Source organism: Esox lucius, chromosome 24 (genome assembly GCF_011004845.1).
Source record: "Esox lucius isolate fEsoLuc1 chromosome 24, fEsoLuc1.pri, whole genome shotgun sequence".
Lineage (NCBI taxonomy): Eukaryota > Metazoa > Chordata > Actinopteri > Esociformes > Esocidae > Esox > Esox lucius.
The window spans coordinates 4,537,771-4,555,178 of record NC_047592.1 but is presented as its reverse complement, the minus strand read 5'-3'; the positions used below and the strand labels follow the sequence as shown (position 1 = coordinate 4,555,178).

General features: G+C 41.8%; 2 protein-coding genes across 7 annotated transcripts in view; both read left to right on the top strand.

Moving 5' to 3' along the window:
- Nucleotides 1–5,106, top strand: part of trim2b (tripartite motif containing 2b) — a 19,232-nt gene extending 14,126 nt beyond the window's left edge. For 4 of the 5 annotated variants that reach the window (XM_034290668.1, XM_034290670.1, XM_034290669.1 and 1 more), the window contains 3 exons: nt 132–202; nt 389–529; nt 2,667–5,106. In XM_034290668.1, the coding sequence (XP_034146559.1) occupies nt 132–202; nt 389–529; nt 2,667–2,819 (365 nt within the window). In that variant the 3' untranslated portion in view covers nt 2,820–5,106. The remainder of the gene's footprint in view (nt 1–131; nt 203–388; nt 530–2,666) is intronic. The other variant, XM_034290671.1, reaches the window with a different exon arrangement.
- Nucleotides 5,107–7,043: 1,937 nt separating this feature from the next.
- tlr2 (toll-like receptor 2) lies at nt 7,044–16,940 on the top strand. Of its 2 annotated transcripts, none has more exons than XM_010905031.4 (16): nt 7,044–7,194; nt 7,666–7,981; nt 8,060–8,205; nt 8,717–8,839; nt 9,075–9,339; nt 10,040–10,100; nt 10,597–10,664; nt 11,004–11,090; nt 11,207–11,392; nt 11,975–12,258; nt 12,766–12,867; nt 13,783–13,906; nt 14,529–14,868; nt 15,034–15,130; nt 15,902–15,986; nt 16,168–16,940. In XM_010905031.4, exons 1-16 carry the CDS (start codon nt 7,049–7,051, stop codon nt 16,306–16,308), a joined length of 2,571 nt encoding a protein of 856 aa, XP_010903333.3. In that variant the 5' UTR covers nt 7,044–7,048; the 3' UTR covers nt 16,309–16,940. The 2 variants fall into 2 exon arrangements, with proteins under 2 accessions (XP_010903333.3, XP_010903334.3); XM_010905032.4 differs by having other exon boundaries at nt 7,045–7,194; nt 11,978–12,258.
- Nucleotides 16,941–17,408: the final 468 nt, after the last annotated feature.

Genomic DNA, 17,408 nt, shown 5'->3' with positions numbered 1-17,408 from the left:
GGTGACAGTGCTGTTGATAAAGATTATTATAATGATGATGATGAAGATGATGGTGATTATGAATTTGATGACTATACAACGGTGATGATGATGGTAATGACAATGGTAGTGATAATTACCTCTCTCTTCAGGTCCTCACTTTGCAGCTGTCAACAATAGCAATGAGATCATAGTGACGGATTTCCACAACCACTCAGTCAAGGTACGACTGTTCAAGGCTGTCATAACTATTATTAATATTGTACTTGTTAATACTGTTTTACTTTACATTGTTCAAGACAACACCAGCACACCAACACTAACGCCCCAATGCCAGGGTGTTAACATGACCAGAGTTGAATGACCAGAGATGTTAGATGATAATACCAACCTGTCACCTTTATGTCAGGTGTTCACCCCTGAGGGAGAGCTGCTGTTGAAGTTTGGCTCTAACGGAGAGGGGAACGGTCAGTTTAATGCCCCGACTGGCGTGGCTGTCGACATTAACGGGAACATCATCGTAGCTGACTGGGGGAACAGCCGTATTCAGGTACAATCACATGTGTTATTGATGGTACTGTTACATACAGACACAATCACATATGTTATTAAGGGTACTGTTACATACAGACACAGTTACATATGTTAATGAGGGTACTGTTACATACAGACAGTCACATATATTATTGAGGGTACTGTTACATACAGAAACAGTCACATATGTTATTAAGGGTACTGTTACATACAGAAACAGTCACATATGTTATTGAGGGTACTGTTACATGCAGACACAGTCACATATGTTATTAAGGGTACTGTTACATACAGACACAGTCACATATGTTAATGAGGATACTGTTACATGCTGACACAGTCACATATGTTAATGAGGGTACTGTTACATACAGACACAGTTATATATGTTAATGAGGGTACTGTTACATACAGACACAGTCACATGTGTCAATGAGGGTACTTTTACATACAGACCCAGTCACATATGTTATTAAGGGAACTGTTACATACAGACACAGTCACATATGTTAATGAGGATACTGTTACATGCAGACACAGTCACATATGTTAATGAGGGTACTGTTACATACAGACACAGTCATATATGTTAATGAGGGTACTGTTACATACAGACACAGTCACATATGTTTATGTGGGTTCTGTTACATACAGACACAGTCACATTTGTTAATGAGGGTACTGTTACATACAGACACAGTTATATATGTTAATGAGGGTACTGTTACATACACACACAGTCACATGTGTCAATGAGGGTACTTTTACATACAGACCCAGTCACATATGTTATTAAGGGAACTGTTACATACAGACACAGTCACATATGTTAATGAGGATACTGTTACATGCAGACACAGTCACATATGTTAATGAGGGTACTGTTACATACAGACACAGTCATATATGTTAATGAGGGTACTGTTACATACAGACACAGTCACATATGTTTATGTGGGTTCTGTTACATACAGACACAGTCACATTTGTTAATGAGGGTACTGTTATATGCAGACACAGTCACATATGTCAATGAGGGTACTGTTACATACAGACACAGTCACATATGTTATTGAGGGTACTGTTACATACAGACACAATCACATATGTTATTGAGGGTACTGTTACATACAGGCACAGTCACATATGTTTATGTGGGTTCTGTTACATACAGACACAGTCACATTTGTTAATGAGGGTACTATTATATGCAGACACAGTCACATATGTCAATGAGGGTACTGTTACATACAGACACAGTCACATATGTTATTGAGGATACTGTTACATACAGACACAGTCACATATGTTATTGAGGGTACTGTTACATACAGGCACAGTCACATATGTTATTGAGGGTACTGTTACATGCAGACACAGTCACATATGTTAATGAGGGTACTGTTACATACAGACACAGTCATATATGTTAATGAGGGTACTGTTACATACAGACACAGTCACATATGTTTATGTGGGTTCTGTTACATACAGACACAGTCACATTTGTTAATGAGGGTACTGTTATATGCAGACACAGTCACATATGTTATTGAGGGTACTGTTACATACAGGCACAGTCACATATGTTATTGAGGGTACTGTTACATACAGGCACAGTCACATATGTTATTGAGGGTACTGTTACATACAGACAAAGTAACATATCATAGCTGACTGGGGGAACAGCCGTATTCAGGTAGTCACATAAAACTTTTTTTTTTTCAAAGGAAGGTGTCAATGTAACCTCCTATTCCACAGTTACAAGGGTATTTTATGTATTATTGTGAAATTAAATTATTATTGGTGATACAATTAAACTTTATTGGCCAATGGTTGTATCCAGGCACTCTGCACTGTGTTGTGCCTAACAGAAACCTATACTGGCCATGTGTCACACCTTATTGCTGACACACTCCCCTGGCACTCCGCGCTCCCCTCCCTCCCCGCTCCCCTCTCTCCCCTTCCCCGCTCCCCTCTCTCCCCTTCCCCGCTCCCCTTTCTCCCCGTCCCTGCTCCCCTCCCTCCCCGCTCCCCTCTCTCCCCTTCCCCTCTCTCCCCTTCCCCGCTCCCCTCTCTCCCTTTCCCCGCTCCCCTCTCTCCCCTTCCCCGCTCCCCTTTCTCCCCATCCCTGCTCCCCTCTCTTCCCTTAGGTATTTGATGGCAGTGGCTCCTTCCTGTCCTATATCAACACCTCAGCGGACCCTCTGTATGGACCCCAGGGACTGGCCCTCACCTCTGACGGACATGTTGTGGTGGCCGACTCTGGAAACCACTGCTTCAAGGTCTACAGATACCTACAGTGACGAGGAGAGGGAGGGATGGAGGTAAGGAGGAACAATGGAGAGATTAATTAGCAGGAGCACTGATATAAGGTCTTCCACTAACTGTGGAACTGCCAGTAAAATCAGCCCCACGCTCTCCTCTCACCTCCATAACCCACTACTACTGGCCAGAGCTACACGGTGAGAGCACCTATTGGTCGACTTCAAACACACCCAGGGGGTGGTTCCTTTGGCTCGTCAAGATGATGTCACAGCCGTGGGAGGAGCCTCCGTCTGTCTCGGAACAAGGCTTAATGTCAAACGTATCTCAGCCTGTTTACCTGATCCCAAATAAGGCGTACTGCTATAAATCCTTCGGAATTATGACACAGATGGTTTGTCGGCATTATCGTAACATGTTCTATAGAATCCTGACAATGAATGTATGGATTTTATAGAACATTCATATAGATTGTTTGAGGATCGCTGTCTGCAAAATCAAAAGCGAATGCTAAGCACTGTTCAGGAATGTAGCCATAGCTATTGTAATGGTCCAAATGTATATCAATGAAATGATTAATGATTGATTGATCCATTGACTGATTGATGAAGCGTTAAGTGAATCGTTAAATCGTCTGGTGAAAAAGATACCCTGTGCGTCCCAAATCTCTCCCTGGTGCCCTGGTTGAAAGTAGTGCTCTACAGAGGGAATAGGTTGTTATTTGTGACACAGATATTATATATTTGTTAAATTATCTTTACCATTAATTATACATTTATCATTAAATACTCAATAACTGTTTGCAATTTAATTGTCATTAGTGCTGTATCCTCTTTAGAAACAAAGGTCTAATGTTTTATTAATAACTTTCTTGCCAAGAACTCCAAATGAATTCATTATTTGTGCTGTTGCTTGTCAGTACAATGGCACGTAACTAATAGTGGGATATCAGGGTATTCTAGAACAATACCAGAGTATTCTAGAACAATACCAGAGTATTCTAGAACAATACCAGAGTATTCTTGAAGCATGCTTCTTTTTAGTGACTGTACCAATATTTGAGCATCCAAAAAAACAGTGCTCTGTCAGAACTGTCATAATTTTGGCAAAATACTTCCCCAAATTCCATGTAGCTTTAATAGTAATCCTCAAGTAAGATTCCAAGAATAAGGATGGGCGAGGTAAGCAAGAATTATCCCAGTATGATCATTAAAAAAAAATGTCTGCATTGATTTTGTGGGAAATTAACTTTTCAAACCTATTACTATAATTCAATGCAGTATCTGTGGGTTTTGGGTCTGGATGAGTAATCAGGGTTTTGCCATAGAGATACGCTGAAGCCAGTACTGCACAGATGTAAAGCACAGGCCTCTTCCCACCTCTATGGTAAAACCAGGATCTGTCCAGGGGCTCTATTTCAGTGTGTTTTTTGGTTTCAGCTAAACATTCACACAACACTTAGATTTGATTTAGCAGCAGAGAACGTAGAGAAAACATTGCTGAGACACAGCTTTCCTTTTCAAAAACCTTTTGGATATTATTTATTAAGTGATGTATTATTTCGGATATGCTATGGTGTTTATAATGCTATTTATTTATTTATTTATAAACTGTTTATGTTTTGAATGAGACTGGAAAACAAAGTGCCCATTGTACATTTTCTTTTCAATATTATACAGTAAAATTAAAGTATGTCATGTTCAAGTCTAACTTGCTCATCTGTGTTGGACGACATTTGTGCAGATTGTTTTTTGAGTGTCTTTTGAGTCTATGATATCATAGTGAAAAGATTGTACACGTTTTTCTTCTTGAATGTTCATCTCATGATTTGAGACACCGCCTTAATCATTCACGTTGCCATTTAAAAACATGTTATTTTCACGGTTTGAATGTCATTTTTTTTTACATAGTTTGTATGTCATTTTGAATTGTTTTACTAATTCACAGATGTAACCATCTTGGTAGGTTGCCAAGTTCTTCCCTGAATATCCCCCCGTCTGAATCTCATCTGGAGCACTGTTCTGTAGCTACCATTTGGAACCGCGTCAAAAGTACTGCATTATATAAGGAACCTGGAAATCACTGTTTTTCCGCCCTTGTCCCTTTAGACCAACTGGGTGTGCAGGTTTTCATTCCAGCCCAGCACTAACACACCTGTGTTTATCGCTGTAGTCACGTTTCGGATGACAAGTTGACAAGCTGTATTTGGTCTGCGTGGGACCAGGGTTGTCAAACAATGATGACATCACATTCATCTTGACCCTAGACCCTGATTGGTTACCTGGTATTAACAAGACGCAGAAATAAAGCATTGATTCAAAACTGAAATTGTGTGTGCTTGTTTTTGTGTGTGATAATTTTCTGTCCCATGTAGCTAAGTTATTAGAGCATGGCCAGAGGTTTTGGGTTCGAATCCCATGGGGGAGCAGGTTGTGGGTTTGAATCCCATGGGGGAGCAGTAAGTCACTCTGGATAGCTACGTCAGCTAAATGACTAAAATGTACGTTTTACTGACCATGCTGTTCAGCAGGGTGACAACCACTAGAGGGCAGCAGATAAGGGTCAGATATCGATAAAAGCCTGAATGTAAAAGATTCAAGGCGGTTACTGATGAATTTGGCCCTAGACACTTTGACATTTACCAGAGTAATGAACAAGAGTAAAAAAAAAAAAGCAGAAGATGAATATATTCCTGGATCCATGCCTAAGGGGAAAGTACAACGATTAGCAACTAGGCGGATGGCCAGACTTTTTATGCCATGGGTCAGGGATGGAGGATGTCAGATTTGAACTGTTTTGTTTTGAGAAACAGGGACAATTTGATATTTGAAGGCATATCCATTATAAGTAAGCAGTGAGGCACGACAGGCAGTGCTGCTTCATGAACACAGTCGCAGGTGAACAGGTCGTCCGGCTAAACGCCTGGACGAATGACACCATGTGACTGTGACAGTGTTGACGTCACAACACAGCCGTACCTCACTGGATCCTCACTGGATCCTCACTGGATCCTCCCGGGTGCGGGCCCAACCCAGACGCCAGGCCTCCGCTCCGTCTGTTCGGCTGCAGCGGGGGGCCCGAATCTGGCTGACCTCCCTTTCGGCAAGAAACACACCACCTTTCCCCTCACCCTCTCTGACAAATGTTTTTTCTTCCAGCTGTCGGGCGGACAGGTTAGTCAGTCGGCAGACTCCAGACAGGTATGTGGCCACGGTAAAAATGAAAAACGGATCTGTTCTGATTTAGTTTCCACTGTTGAGACGCCCGCTTGGCTTATTGGGATCTATCCCTGCAACGCCAAGTCCAATTCAATCTGTCCCCTACACAGCAGAGCGTTGAAAAAAGGATCTCCACCGTCCACTCCACTGTGGTTCGACCAGCACAATGCAGGAAGGTCTCTCTGTTAATCTCTCTGTGTGTATTGATGTCTCTGTGTATTATAATATCTGTGTGTATTGATGTCTCTGTGTATTATAATATCTGTGTGTATTGATGTCTCTGTGTATTATAATATCTGTGTGTATTGATGTATCTATGTATATTAATATCTGTGTGTATTGATGTCTCTGTGTATAATAATATCTGTGTGTATTGATGTCTCTGTGTATTATAATATCTGTGTGTAATGATGTCTCTGTGTATTATAATATCTGTGTGTATTGATGTATCTATGTATATTAATATCTGTGTGTATTGATGTCTCTGTGTATTATAATATCTGTGTGTATTGATGTCTCTGTGTATTATAATATCTGTGCGTATTGATGTATCTATGTATATTAATATCTGTGTGTATTGATGTCTCTGTGTATAATAATATCTGTGTGTATTGATGTCTCTGTGTATTATAATATCTGTGTGTAATGATGTCTCTGTGTATTATAATATCTGTGTGTATTGATGTCTCTGTATGTATTGATATCTCTATAATACTAGGTGGATCTGTTTGTTTAATTATTCGATTAAATTATAATGAAATAAACAAACTAAGAAAAGGGCTAAGTCAATAATGGGGAACCAGAAGCAGTTAAGAGAGTGTGTGTGTGTGTATATGTGTGTGTATGTGTGTGTGTATGTGTGTGTGTATGTGTGTGGTGTCATTGGTTTGTTGTACTAGCCTAATTGTTTAGGTATCTGGGATGTAACATATTACAACGCTTCCTCTATTTTCTTTGTCTCTTTCTCACACACACTCACAGACACACACACACACATTCTGTCACACACCAGTGGTCCAGGAGGAACTGATACTGTTTGCTTAAGAGGTTTTATGATCACACTCCAACACATACAGCCACATCTCCGACTCAGAAACGTCCTGTCTGTGAGCGGTTCTCAACAATACGTCTCTCGTGTTTTGGCTTTAACAAGTGCGACTGCAATGTGCTGTAACAGGCCTAACTTCAGGGAGAGAAGGTAGTAAGATTATCTTGTTTATTGCTAATTCTAAACCACACCTTTCTGAATTCATGACATCCTACTTGCCGTCCTGATGTAAACGCCTCAGGTTTAGCGGTGGTACGTAGTGGTGGTTTCGTTAGTTAAATATGAGTCAATCACACAAACTGCCTCTGATTCTCCGCTGTGTGCCCCTTTCAACCTGTGATGATGTTATGTGGTGTCACCCGCGACAAAGCTGTTAGGACTTAATTAAAGCCTACAGTCAGGTTTAACATGCATTGGTTTGATATTGTTGAGTTCAGTAAAATGTATAAATACAGACATCCTTATCCACTAAGCAGGTCAAAGTGTTTTGTACGTATTTCCTCTGACTCTCTCGCTTTCTCTTTCTGTCTTCCTCTTTCCTTCCTTTCTCTCTCCCTCTCTCTCTCTCTCTCCCCCTCTCTTCTATTTGAATTCTGTCTCCACTTCATTTCTATTTTTTAGAATGGGGTCTCTGGCCATGCTGTGGCCAGCCCTCTTCCTCCTTTTCCCCTGTCAGGGTCAAAGTTCAACCACAGGGGTTGTGGAGAGGTCAACCTGCGGTCCATGTGACGAGCGTCTCTTTTGCAACTGCTCCTCCCGGAACTACACCTACATTCCAACAGTGGAGATTGTAGACGTCCTGACCCTTGACCTCTCCTCCAATTCAATCACCACGGTTGCAGAGGACGACCTCAGAGATTACGAGCATTTACAAACTCTTGATCTCCATAGCAACAAGATCCAGAGCATCCATGACAGGTCCTTCAGCCATCAGCAGGTAAACCAAAGGACCCATTAACACACTGAAACAATGTTGAGACCCTTTGAACTGTTCTAATGGGTTTTTCCACTGCAGAGGCTATTGGCTTTAGACTTGTCCAACAACCAGCTGGATGTTCTGTCTCCAGCCTGGTTCTCCAAACTCCAATCCCTACAACATCTTAGCCTATTGGGAAATGGTTACAGGACACTGGGCCCTGAAGGGACTTTCCCTCTCTTCAGGTTTGTAGACTTGGTCAAAAGAAAATGTACCCTGCCATTTAGTACTTAACTACTGTCTGTATGGAATGTCTAGTACAGTATGATGATGCTAATATTGGTGACAGCAATATTAATGGCACTAATATTGATGATGACAAAAATGACTTGGTGATGACAGTGATGTCTCATAACAATGGCGTGATGTCTCATAGTGATGTCCGATAGTGATGACGGTGATGTCCGATAGTGATGACGATGATGTCTGGTAGTGATGATGGTGATGTCTGGTAGTGATGACGGTGATGTCTGGTAGTGATGATGGTGATGTCTGGTAGTGATGATGGTGATGTCCGGTAGTGATGACGGTGATGTCTGGTAGTGATGACGGTGATGTCCGATAGTGATGACGATGATGTCTGGTAGTGATGATGGTGATGTCCGATAGTGATGACGGTGATGTCTGGTAGTGATGACGGTGATGTCCGATAGTGATGACGATGATGTCTGGTAGTGATGATGGTGATGTCCATAGGTCTCTGAACAGTCTAAGGACCCTACGGTTTGGAAATCCTGGACTAGAGGAGGTCAGGAGAGGGGATCTCGTCGGAGTCAGACAGCTGAATGAGTTGGAGGTCTATGGGAATAACCTGAAGAGGTGAGTGAATGTGTAATTGAATGATTCAGTAGATGGTATTAATTAAATTTGATATTGGATATGATACATTTACATAAACTTTTAGGTCCATTTTGCAAGAAGCAGTCTTTCCTATTCAGTTCTCCATGACTACTAAATGCTTAGAATAACAAATCACCTTAGCTATTAAAAATAATTAAAAAAGCAAAAAAAATAAAGTCAAAACATTTTCTTCCATTGTGGGCCACTTTATCAGGTATGATCCTGGAAGTCTGGGTGACATTTGGCCTCTTGGGGTGGTGACCTTGCATTTAAGAGGTCCATTTCAGGACGACCCAGCACTTGTTTCCTCCATATTCCGTGATGTCGCCAACCCAGAAACCTCCCTGGTGGTTGCTGATGTCCTGTTGACAGGGAAGTTGTCCACTGGACCTTTCGCTGTGACCAACCAGCAGCGCACACGGTCCATCATGCTTAGGAACTCCACCTTGACTGACGAGGCCATCGTTTACCTCCTCAAGGTTTCATGAAATTGTTATGTTCATTGTACATTGCTTTTTTAAATGACATAATATTGTTTTGGTCTGAAGTTACTTGGCAACCATATTTGATGACTAACTCACCTGAAACCCGAACATTGCTGGTCTGTTGCATGTGGCTTCGCTCCCACAACATGTCACACTGGGATCTGCTTTCTCAAGTCTCGCCCCAATAAAATATTCTTTACAAAAGTTATTTACAAAATAGCAAGGTAAACATGAAAACGTTAAATGGAAAAATGAAACATTTCAAGTCAAATTATTTGAATATTTGTCAATAATGTTAATGTTTAATTGCAGACTTTTACTAAGTTCTGTTATGCCCACAGTGGTGCTACTCTGCAGCACAAATACATCTAATGAAAGCAATAAGGATTTCAGAAACATTTTATACATTATAATTACCAAGCCAAGCACAAATGTCCATTAATAATGACTTCCAAATTAGAAAACAATATATCGGAAAGAAAGTAACGTCCTCAACACATTTCTTTCCAGTAAATTGTATCATGCCAAAATAATCCTTATAGGCCTAATAAATAAAAACATGTGAAAAGATTCAGGTTCAGGACTGAATCAATGTATGTACTGGCGATGGACCCTTGTCTTTAGATTGATGGATGTTCACGGGGTCAAATGATGTGATGTGTGTTGTAATAGGTATTAATGTGTGTGTGTGCAGGTGATGGATGGGGCTCCATTAGAGTTTATTGGGTCGGAATATATGCTGTTTAAGGGCACAGGTATGGAGAAAGAAATACAGCTTTGAAAATGCTGCATTATATAACCAGTGACGGCCATTCGAGGCTTCATTACCATTCTTCTAGCAGCAGGATATTATGCTCGCAGCGCTAACTCAGAGTTTATTTTACAAAATAAAAGCCATCCTCGGAATATATGAGGCAATAATATAGTTTAAATTCTAGTAGGTACATTTTATGTTTACTGTCTGTTCCAATGTTGCCCTTGTCTGTTCGTTTTTACAGACTAGATTGTTAACTATATTGCCTTACAAATTTCAATGATGGCTTTTATTGTGATACGCTAATGAAGCCTAATGAAGCCTCATTTGGCCATCACTAGCTATAACTATAATTCTGATTGCATTTACTATTATTATATTAATTATTAGTTCACTTGTTTACATTTGAGTTTGCATTCAGAAGGGTCACAGAACATTTTTCGTGACTCCCTACACCTCACTGTAGAAAACGTTTGCAATCATTCTCTGAAATGCAGGCTCCTGGAAGGAGGCCAGAAGAACTCGCCATGAGAACCTAGATACCGTCTACTTCAGGAACATACAGGTGAAGTAGTATGACACACCTGGATGACAGTATTGACGCAACATTAACTGACCTGGCCTAGAGGATGGGATGTCATAGTGGTTAAGGTTTGACATGTTCAAGTCCAGGCTCTCCACAAATTCACAATAACACCTTGTACATACAGTGCTTGACTTTTAGGCTAACAACATTCTGGTTCCTTTCTGAGGCAAAAGAACAAGCCTTATTGGGACCACCCTGATTAACACATGCATTTTGATGAACACAGTCTAATGTGGGATTTGGCTGTTCCTGCACTTATCTTTTTATTGATAATCAGAATTCTTATTGTTATTGTATTATTTTATTTATTCCTCTCAGGTCATCGATGCCTATAGATTCACCTCCTTCCTGCCGGTTGCTTTTTTACTGAAGTACCTCAGAAAGATCTCCCTCATCAACTGTACGGTGAGTACAGACTAGAAACAAAACCACCGCAGTCACTCAACAACAACCACACAAGTTTAGAAAAAAGTGGCGTTGATATCACTCCTTGCTGTCTCTCTGTGCCCCACCGCCTCCAGGTGTTTGTGATGCCGTGTCTGACCTCAACCCTGCTAATTAATCTGGAGCATCTGGACCTAAGCGGCAATCTGCTAAGCGACCTGACCCTCACGGAATCTCTGTGCCACGGGAAAGGATACCTGAAGAAGCTCAGAGTTCTTAACGTCAGCGACAACGCGCTCAAGTCCCTCTCCCTCATCAGCCAAGTGTGTATTGGTGGCACTTTCATACGCACGGCGCACTTCAAAAGGCCCGGACAGTGTCACTTACTGTTTTACCTTTCGGGAATTCCAGCACTTTGGGTTTGGAATGGTGCCATGACCGCGGGGTTAAAAGGGCAGACTGTCAGTTTTAAGTTGGGGCTGTTTTGATCCATATGGGATGAACCGTTAGCAATTGGTCTAATTTCCTTTGTCTGTACTGACCACCCACAGGCCTCGCCAGGCACTGGGCATCTTGAGTTTGCTCAAATTACAGCTGAAGGTTGGAAGGTCATTGTATCATTTCACGTCTGAAGCGCTGGAATCTAAACACATCAAAAACAAAGTACAGTCACTGTCCAAATACTTGTAGTTCCCATGTTTATGTCTTGTCGTGTATTCTTTACAAACTTTAATGACAAGCTTCTGGCCATCTACTTGTTTTCTCTTTTCTCTATTTTGGAGCTTACCCTTCCACAGCCCTCATCTTGACTCCAAACAGAACATTTTATTAAAACATTTTTGGTATAATTCGATTTTTTTTCCAGACAGTAAACACTTTTAATTTCTATTTAAATGTTAATCAAGCAGCTGGTGTTCCGTCTTGACAAACTGGTCCACCTGGACATCAGTCAGAACGCCTACACCTCCATGCCCCCAGCCTGCTCCTGGCCCCCGACCCTGACTCACCTCAACCTCTCCTGGGCCAAGCTACGGAGGGTCACCCCCTGTCTGCCCCAGAGCCTGGAGGTGCTGGATCTGGGACACAACGACCTGACCTTCTTCCACAGTGTGTCTCTCCGGGCCCTGAGGGAGCTCCACCTTTCTGGGAACAAGCTGATGCAACTTCCCCCTGGATGGCTGTTACCTAGGTAGAGAAAGACAGAGAGAGAGAGAGAGGGGGAGAGGGAGAGAGAGGGAGGGAGGGAAAGAGACAGAGAGAGAGAGAGAGAGAGAGAGAGAGAGAACTCTACTTTTAGTTTAACTGTTATTCAAGCATTTCAGAATAAAATCGCAGATCTAGAATCTGGTAAATTCATTATTATGATCTAAAATGCTTCATTTCTACTAAGAGACGGTTTCCAAAAAGAGCAGTCCCAGTCCAGACACAACTCTTAGCTACACTCTCAGTTCCGTTTTTAATCCTTGTGTAATTTAGTAAAAGGATCCTTATCTGGAGGTAACAAACAGTCGGCCGTCTCCAGAGAATGTGAGCAGAATGAAATAAGCCCATTCGCTAACCTCAGCCATCCTACTCCATTCACATGGAGCTCTGGTCCAAAGCTCCTTTCCGTGATCCTCTCCATTATACTACTCTAGCCATCACTCATTTGAATCTGTTTGAATTCTGTTAATGAATGAATTTGTTTGTCCCTCAGCTTGGAGATCCTTCTGATACAGAGCAACAGCCTGAACATGTTCGGACCCCTCGATCTCCTTCACTACAGGAGGCTCAGAGAGCTGCAGGTCGGCTGGAACAGGTTTGTGTGTTTACAGTTAGTAACTGACTTTGGCGATTTGGCATGTCATTATATTCAAGGAGCCATGTGTAGAACCTATTCTTTAATCTAGGCTAAATTGCCACAACGATTCTCATTCAAATCAACATTCCTTAATCCCGTGCTTCCCACTCAAGCTGGCGTGGGGATTTCAGAGAATGTTCTTGCTGGTTCTACCAGTAGGGTACCAGGATGGAGCTAGAATGTATTTATTCCTTAAAAGAAGCCCATTATTGCAATTCTTCTTTCTCTTCAAAAAATCAATCAATCAATCAAATCAATCAATCAAAATGTATTTATAAAGCGCTTTTTACAACAGCAGTTGTCACAAAGTGCTTTACAGAGACACCCGGCCTTAAACCCCAAGGAGCAAACAACAGTAGTATTGAATTTCAGTGGCTAGGAAAAACTCCCTAAGAAGGTCGAATTTTAGGAAGAAACCTAGAGAGGACCCAGGCTCAGAGGGGTGACCAGTCCTCTTCTGGCTGTGCCGGGTGAGATATTAAGAGTCCAACTGGAATAATAAATACATTTCTCTAGGCTAAATCCAGAGTATATTTGATTTTAGACTAGGTCAGAAGTATGACCAGGTGGACAAGGACAGGAACAGCAACGGTCCCCCCAAACCAGGTAATCCGCAGGTGTGGACCAGGACCTCATCTCCTTCTAAAATTTAAAATTGGAGGAAACTGAGAAAAGTTCCTTGGGGTTTAAGGCCGGGTGTCTCTGTAAAGCACTTTGTGACAACTGCTCTTCCTCCTCGTAATAGCAGGCAAAAGACTAAAATCCAATTATGGTGGTGTCATGTTTACTGAACTACTGAATATGGTGCCCTTTCAGATTCCTTTAGCACCTAACACTCCACCTCCTTCGTCCACCCTCCTCTCTCTACTCCAGGTTTGTGTGTTCCTGTGAGTTTGTCTCCTTCATTGTGAAGATGTGGGGTGAAGCTGCTGAGAGCAGTGTGGAGCTAGTAGACCGACCGGAAACCTACCTCTGTGACTCACCACTGCCCCTACAGGTAAAGAGTAGTATGTCCCATCTGACTCACCGCTGCCCCTACAGGTAAAGAGTAGTATGTCACATCTGACTCACCGCTGCCCCTACAGGTAAAGAGTAGTATGTCACATCTGACTCACCACTGCCCCTACAGGTAAAGAGTAGTATGTCACATCTGGACCATGTAGACTGTCCAGAAAACAAAGCCCAACCTTCTGAAGTCAACACTGGCATGATGGGGAGATTACAGGGGTCATGTCTGGGTCTGAAATCTAGTGTGAAATGTCACTGAGACTTTCAAGGCAACAACAATGTTGTTGTTGTTTTTTACCATACTCCATATTCCACTGTGCGTAACACAGACTGAATGGTGACATAGACATTAATCTCCACATCTTGGTGATAAAATTCATCCACTTCATCACCTTTATCAAACCTTTGTAATAACACCTAGGCTTACTTTAAAGTTCAGAAAGCATTTTTTTACTATTCAGTTTAATTAACTTCAGGAGTGATTGAAAGCTAGCACTGTGATGGCACATGTGCATGATTGTAATTAATTGGAATGCATTTCTACGACCCTAGAAAAATACTAATTAAATGGTATTCTTATTTCTATTCTCATCCCTTTTTCTTACTTACAGGGCCAGAGGTTGGACAAAGTCCAGCTGTCAGCTCTTGAGTGTCACCCTGTCCTCCTTGTATCAACGCTCTGTGGCTTCACACTGGTTTCTGGGATCCTTGTGGGAATTGTACTCTGGAAGCTCCACGCTATGTGGTACTTGAAGATGATGTGGGCATGGCTTAAAGCCAAACGAAATTCCAGGAGGCAGAAACGCTGGAACGCTGACCCCCTCTGTTATGATGCGTTTGTATCGTATAGCGAGCACGATGAGGGATGGGTAGAGGAATTCCTTGTTCCTGAGCTGGAGAATTCCCAGCCTCCACTCTCCCTATGCCTCCACAAGAGAGATTTTCTCCCAGGTTTCTGGATAAATTTATTAAGGAATTCGTTTCACAACCTCTTCCCCTAGTTCCTACCAACCCTCTGTAGCTTATCTAGCCAATGTTTTATTCTCTTTCTCCTTTATTCTTTTGCTGTACATTTTTTTGGAGAAGCCTCTTAAAATCTCCCATTCATTCATTTAGGACACTGGATTGTTGACAACATAATCAACGCCATGGAACGCAGCCGACGGACACTCTTTGTCCTTTCCGAAAGCTTTGTCCACTCAGAGTGGTGCCGGTAATGATTCAGACAGTTCTACTGAATGTCAACGCATTTATGAGCTCAGCTATAGTTCATTCATCTCAGCATCTTTAGGTTCATGGTAGTTACTCAAGGACAGCCGTTTACAGCCTTTACAGGCTCATGGTAGTTACTCTAGGACAGCTGTTCCCAACCTTTACAGGTTTATCGTAGTTACACTAAGACAGCTGTTCCCAATTTTTACAGGTTTATGGTAGTTACACTAAGACAGCTGTTCCCAATTTTTACAGGCTCATGGTAGTTACTCTAGGACAGCTGTTCCCAACGTTTACAGGCTCATGGTAGTTACTCTAGGACAGCTGTTCCCAACCTTTACAGGTTCATGGTAGTTACTCTAGGACAGCTGGTCCCAACCTTTACAGGTTCATGGTAGTTACTCTAGGACAGCTGGTCCCAACCGTTACAGGTTCATGGTAGTTACTCTAGGACAGCTGTTCCCAAACTTTACAGATTCATGGTAGTTACTCTAGGACAGCTGTTCCCAACCTTTACAGGTTCATGGTAGTTACTCTAGCACAGCTGTTCCCAACCTTTAACGGCTCATGGTAGTTACCGTAGCACAGCTGTTTGCAACCTTTACAGGTTCATGGTAGTTACTCTAGGACAGCTGGTCCCAACCTTTTTCTTTTACTATGCCAACAACACCCTGACTTAAATAATGTAATGTTTCTTGTAGACACATGGTCTGTTGAGTCTTCTCAGGTCCCCCTGTGCAATATTTAGAGTAACAATACTTAACTGTTTCAGGTACGAGTTGGACTTTTCCCATTTTCGCCTGTTTGACGGGAACACGGATGCAGCCATCCTGGTGCTCCTGGAACCCATCTCAAAGGTGGGACCTAATTTGCGTCCCCATTCCCTGTATAGTACACGACTCAACTGGGAGTGCCAATAAAGTTTTAAGTCTGTGTTTGCTGCTTGTTTGTCATTATGTCTGTATTTGTGAATGTCTCTGTGTTTGTGTGTATGTATTTGCGTGGGTGTGTCTCGGTATATGTGTGACCATCTTCAAGGACAACGTTCCCAAACGTTTCTGCAAGCTCCGTAAATTGATGAGCTCTCGTACGTACCTGGAGTGGCCGACGGAGGAGGAGAGGAGGAATGAGTTCTGGTCCAACCTCCGCCTGGCTGTGAGGGGAGACGACACTGGGTGATCCAACTGGGTTACAGAAGACAGAAAGTGTGGGATTCCAGAAATCAGGTCCCAGGATTATATAAACTACTGTCCGCTCAGTAGTTAACAAATGTTGATTGGTCAACAAAGCCATGAAGATTGGCCAAGATCTTTATTAGGATGTCTGCTCAGAATTAATGTATTTTCGTTCACCTTTTTATTTTCCCAGATTTGTCAGAACAGACATTTTGTAAATGTTCTGTTTTTGTTGTAATTCTGATTCTTCTTCGTCTCTTCTCATAAATCATATTTTATTTCCAGGGCCAATATTATTTGAATGACAGGGTGGATTGTTTGAAAATGTATGTCACATTAGGGGAAGGATCTTTCAGATAATGACATTATTGTAATCTGTTGGATTAAATATTTGATTTTGTAGTTTTATTTCAGTAATCTGTAATTCCTTTATATCCCTGTTTTAAGAACTTCTCTTAAAAATGAAGTGCATACACACACGTACACACAGGCACAAGCAACTTCAAAAGCTCTGGCTATTTATGTCGCAAACATCCCATTCAGTGCCTTTGAAGGTTATTGTCTGTTTCATTCATTTAGCAGTGGGTTTAATAACATTTAAATATGGTTCAATTTAAATAAAATGTTTGATGTGGACTCGTTGATATGAAATAGTTTAAAGAGCATACTGTTTGTGGACTCTTGGTGGACACCTGGCCTCAGTACACAGCTTAAAGGAGTCTAGATTCCTGGAGACATTGACTGAAGGTTCACTTTTGACCTGGATTGGAGGAAATGATGGTGGTCAGCCAGAGTTGAGAATTAAAAGTTGTGGCAGTTTGTGGGCATTTTAATTCAGTTCATTCAATCAAAATTCAAGACCCTGAAACTAATGTCTGTACACTACTGCAGCATTGCTTGTGTAATAACACAAAATCTAGATGTTTTATAGGTATTTGGTTGGGTTAAAGCTTAGAATGGCCCGCAGGCCTTAGTTTGTCCCAGCCACCATACTAACCCAAACCTTAAGACAATTCTGTCCGGTAGGTAATAGTTGTCAAGGGAAGTAAATAACTCACCAGCCCATTCTTATACTTCTGACTCTGATTTAAAATTTTGACATAA

Coding starts and splice junctions, on each gene's coding strand:
- tlr2 (XM_010905031.4), top strand. CDS start 7,049: ATGATCACACTCCAACACATACAGCCACATCTCCGACTCAGAAACGTC. Junction 8,206..8,716: donor GGGACTTTCCCTCTCTTCAG/GTTTGTAGACTT, acceptor TGATGTCCATAG/GTCTCTGAACAGTCTAAGGA. Junction 15,131..15,901: donor GTCCACTCAGAGTGGTGCCG/GTAATGATTCAG, acceptor TAACTGTTTCAG/GTACGAGTTGGACTTTTCCC.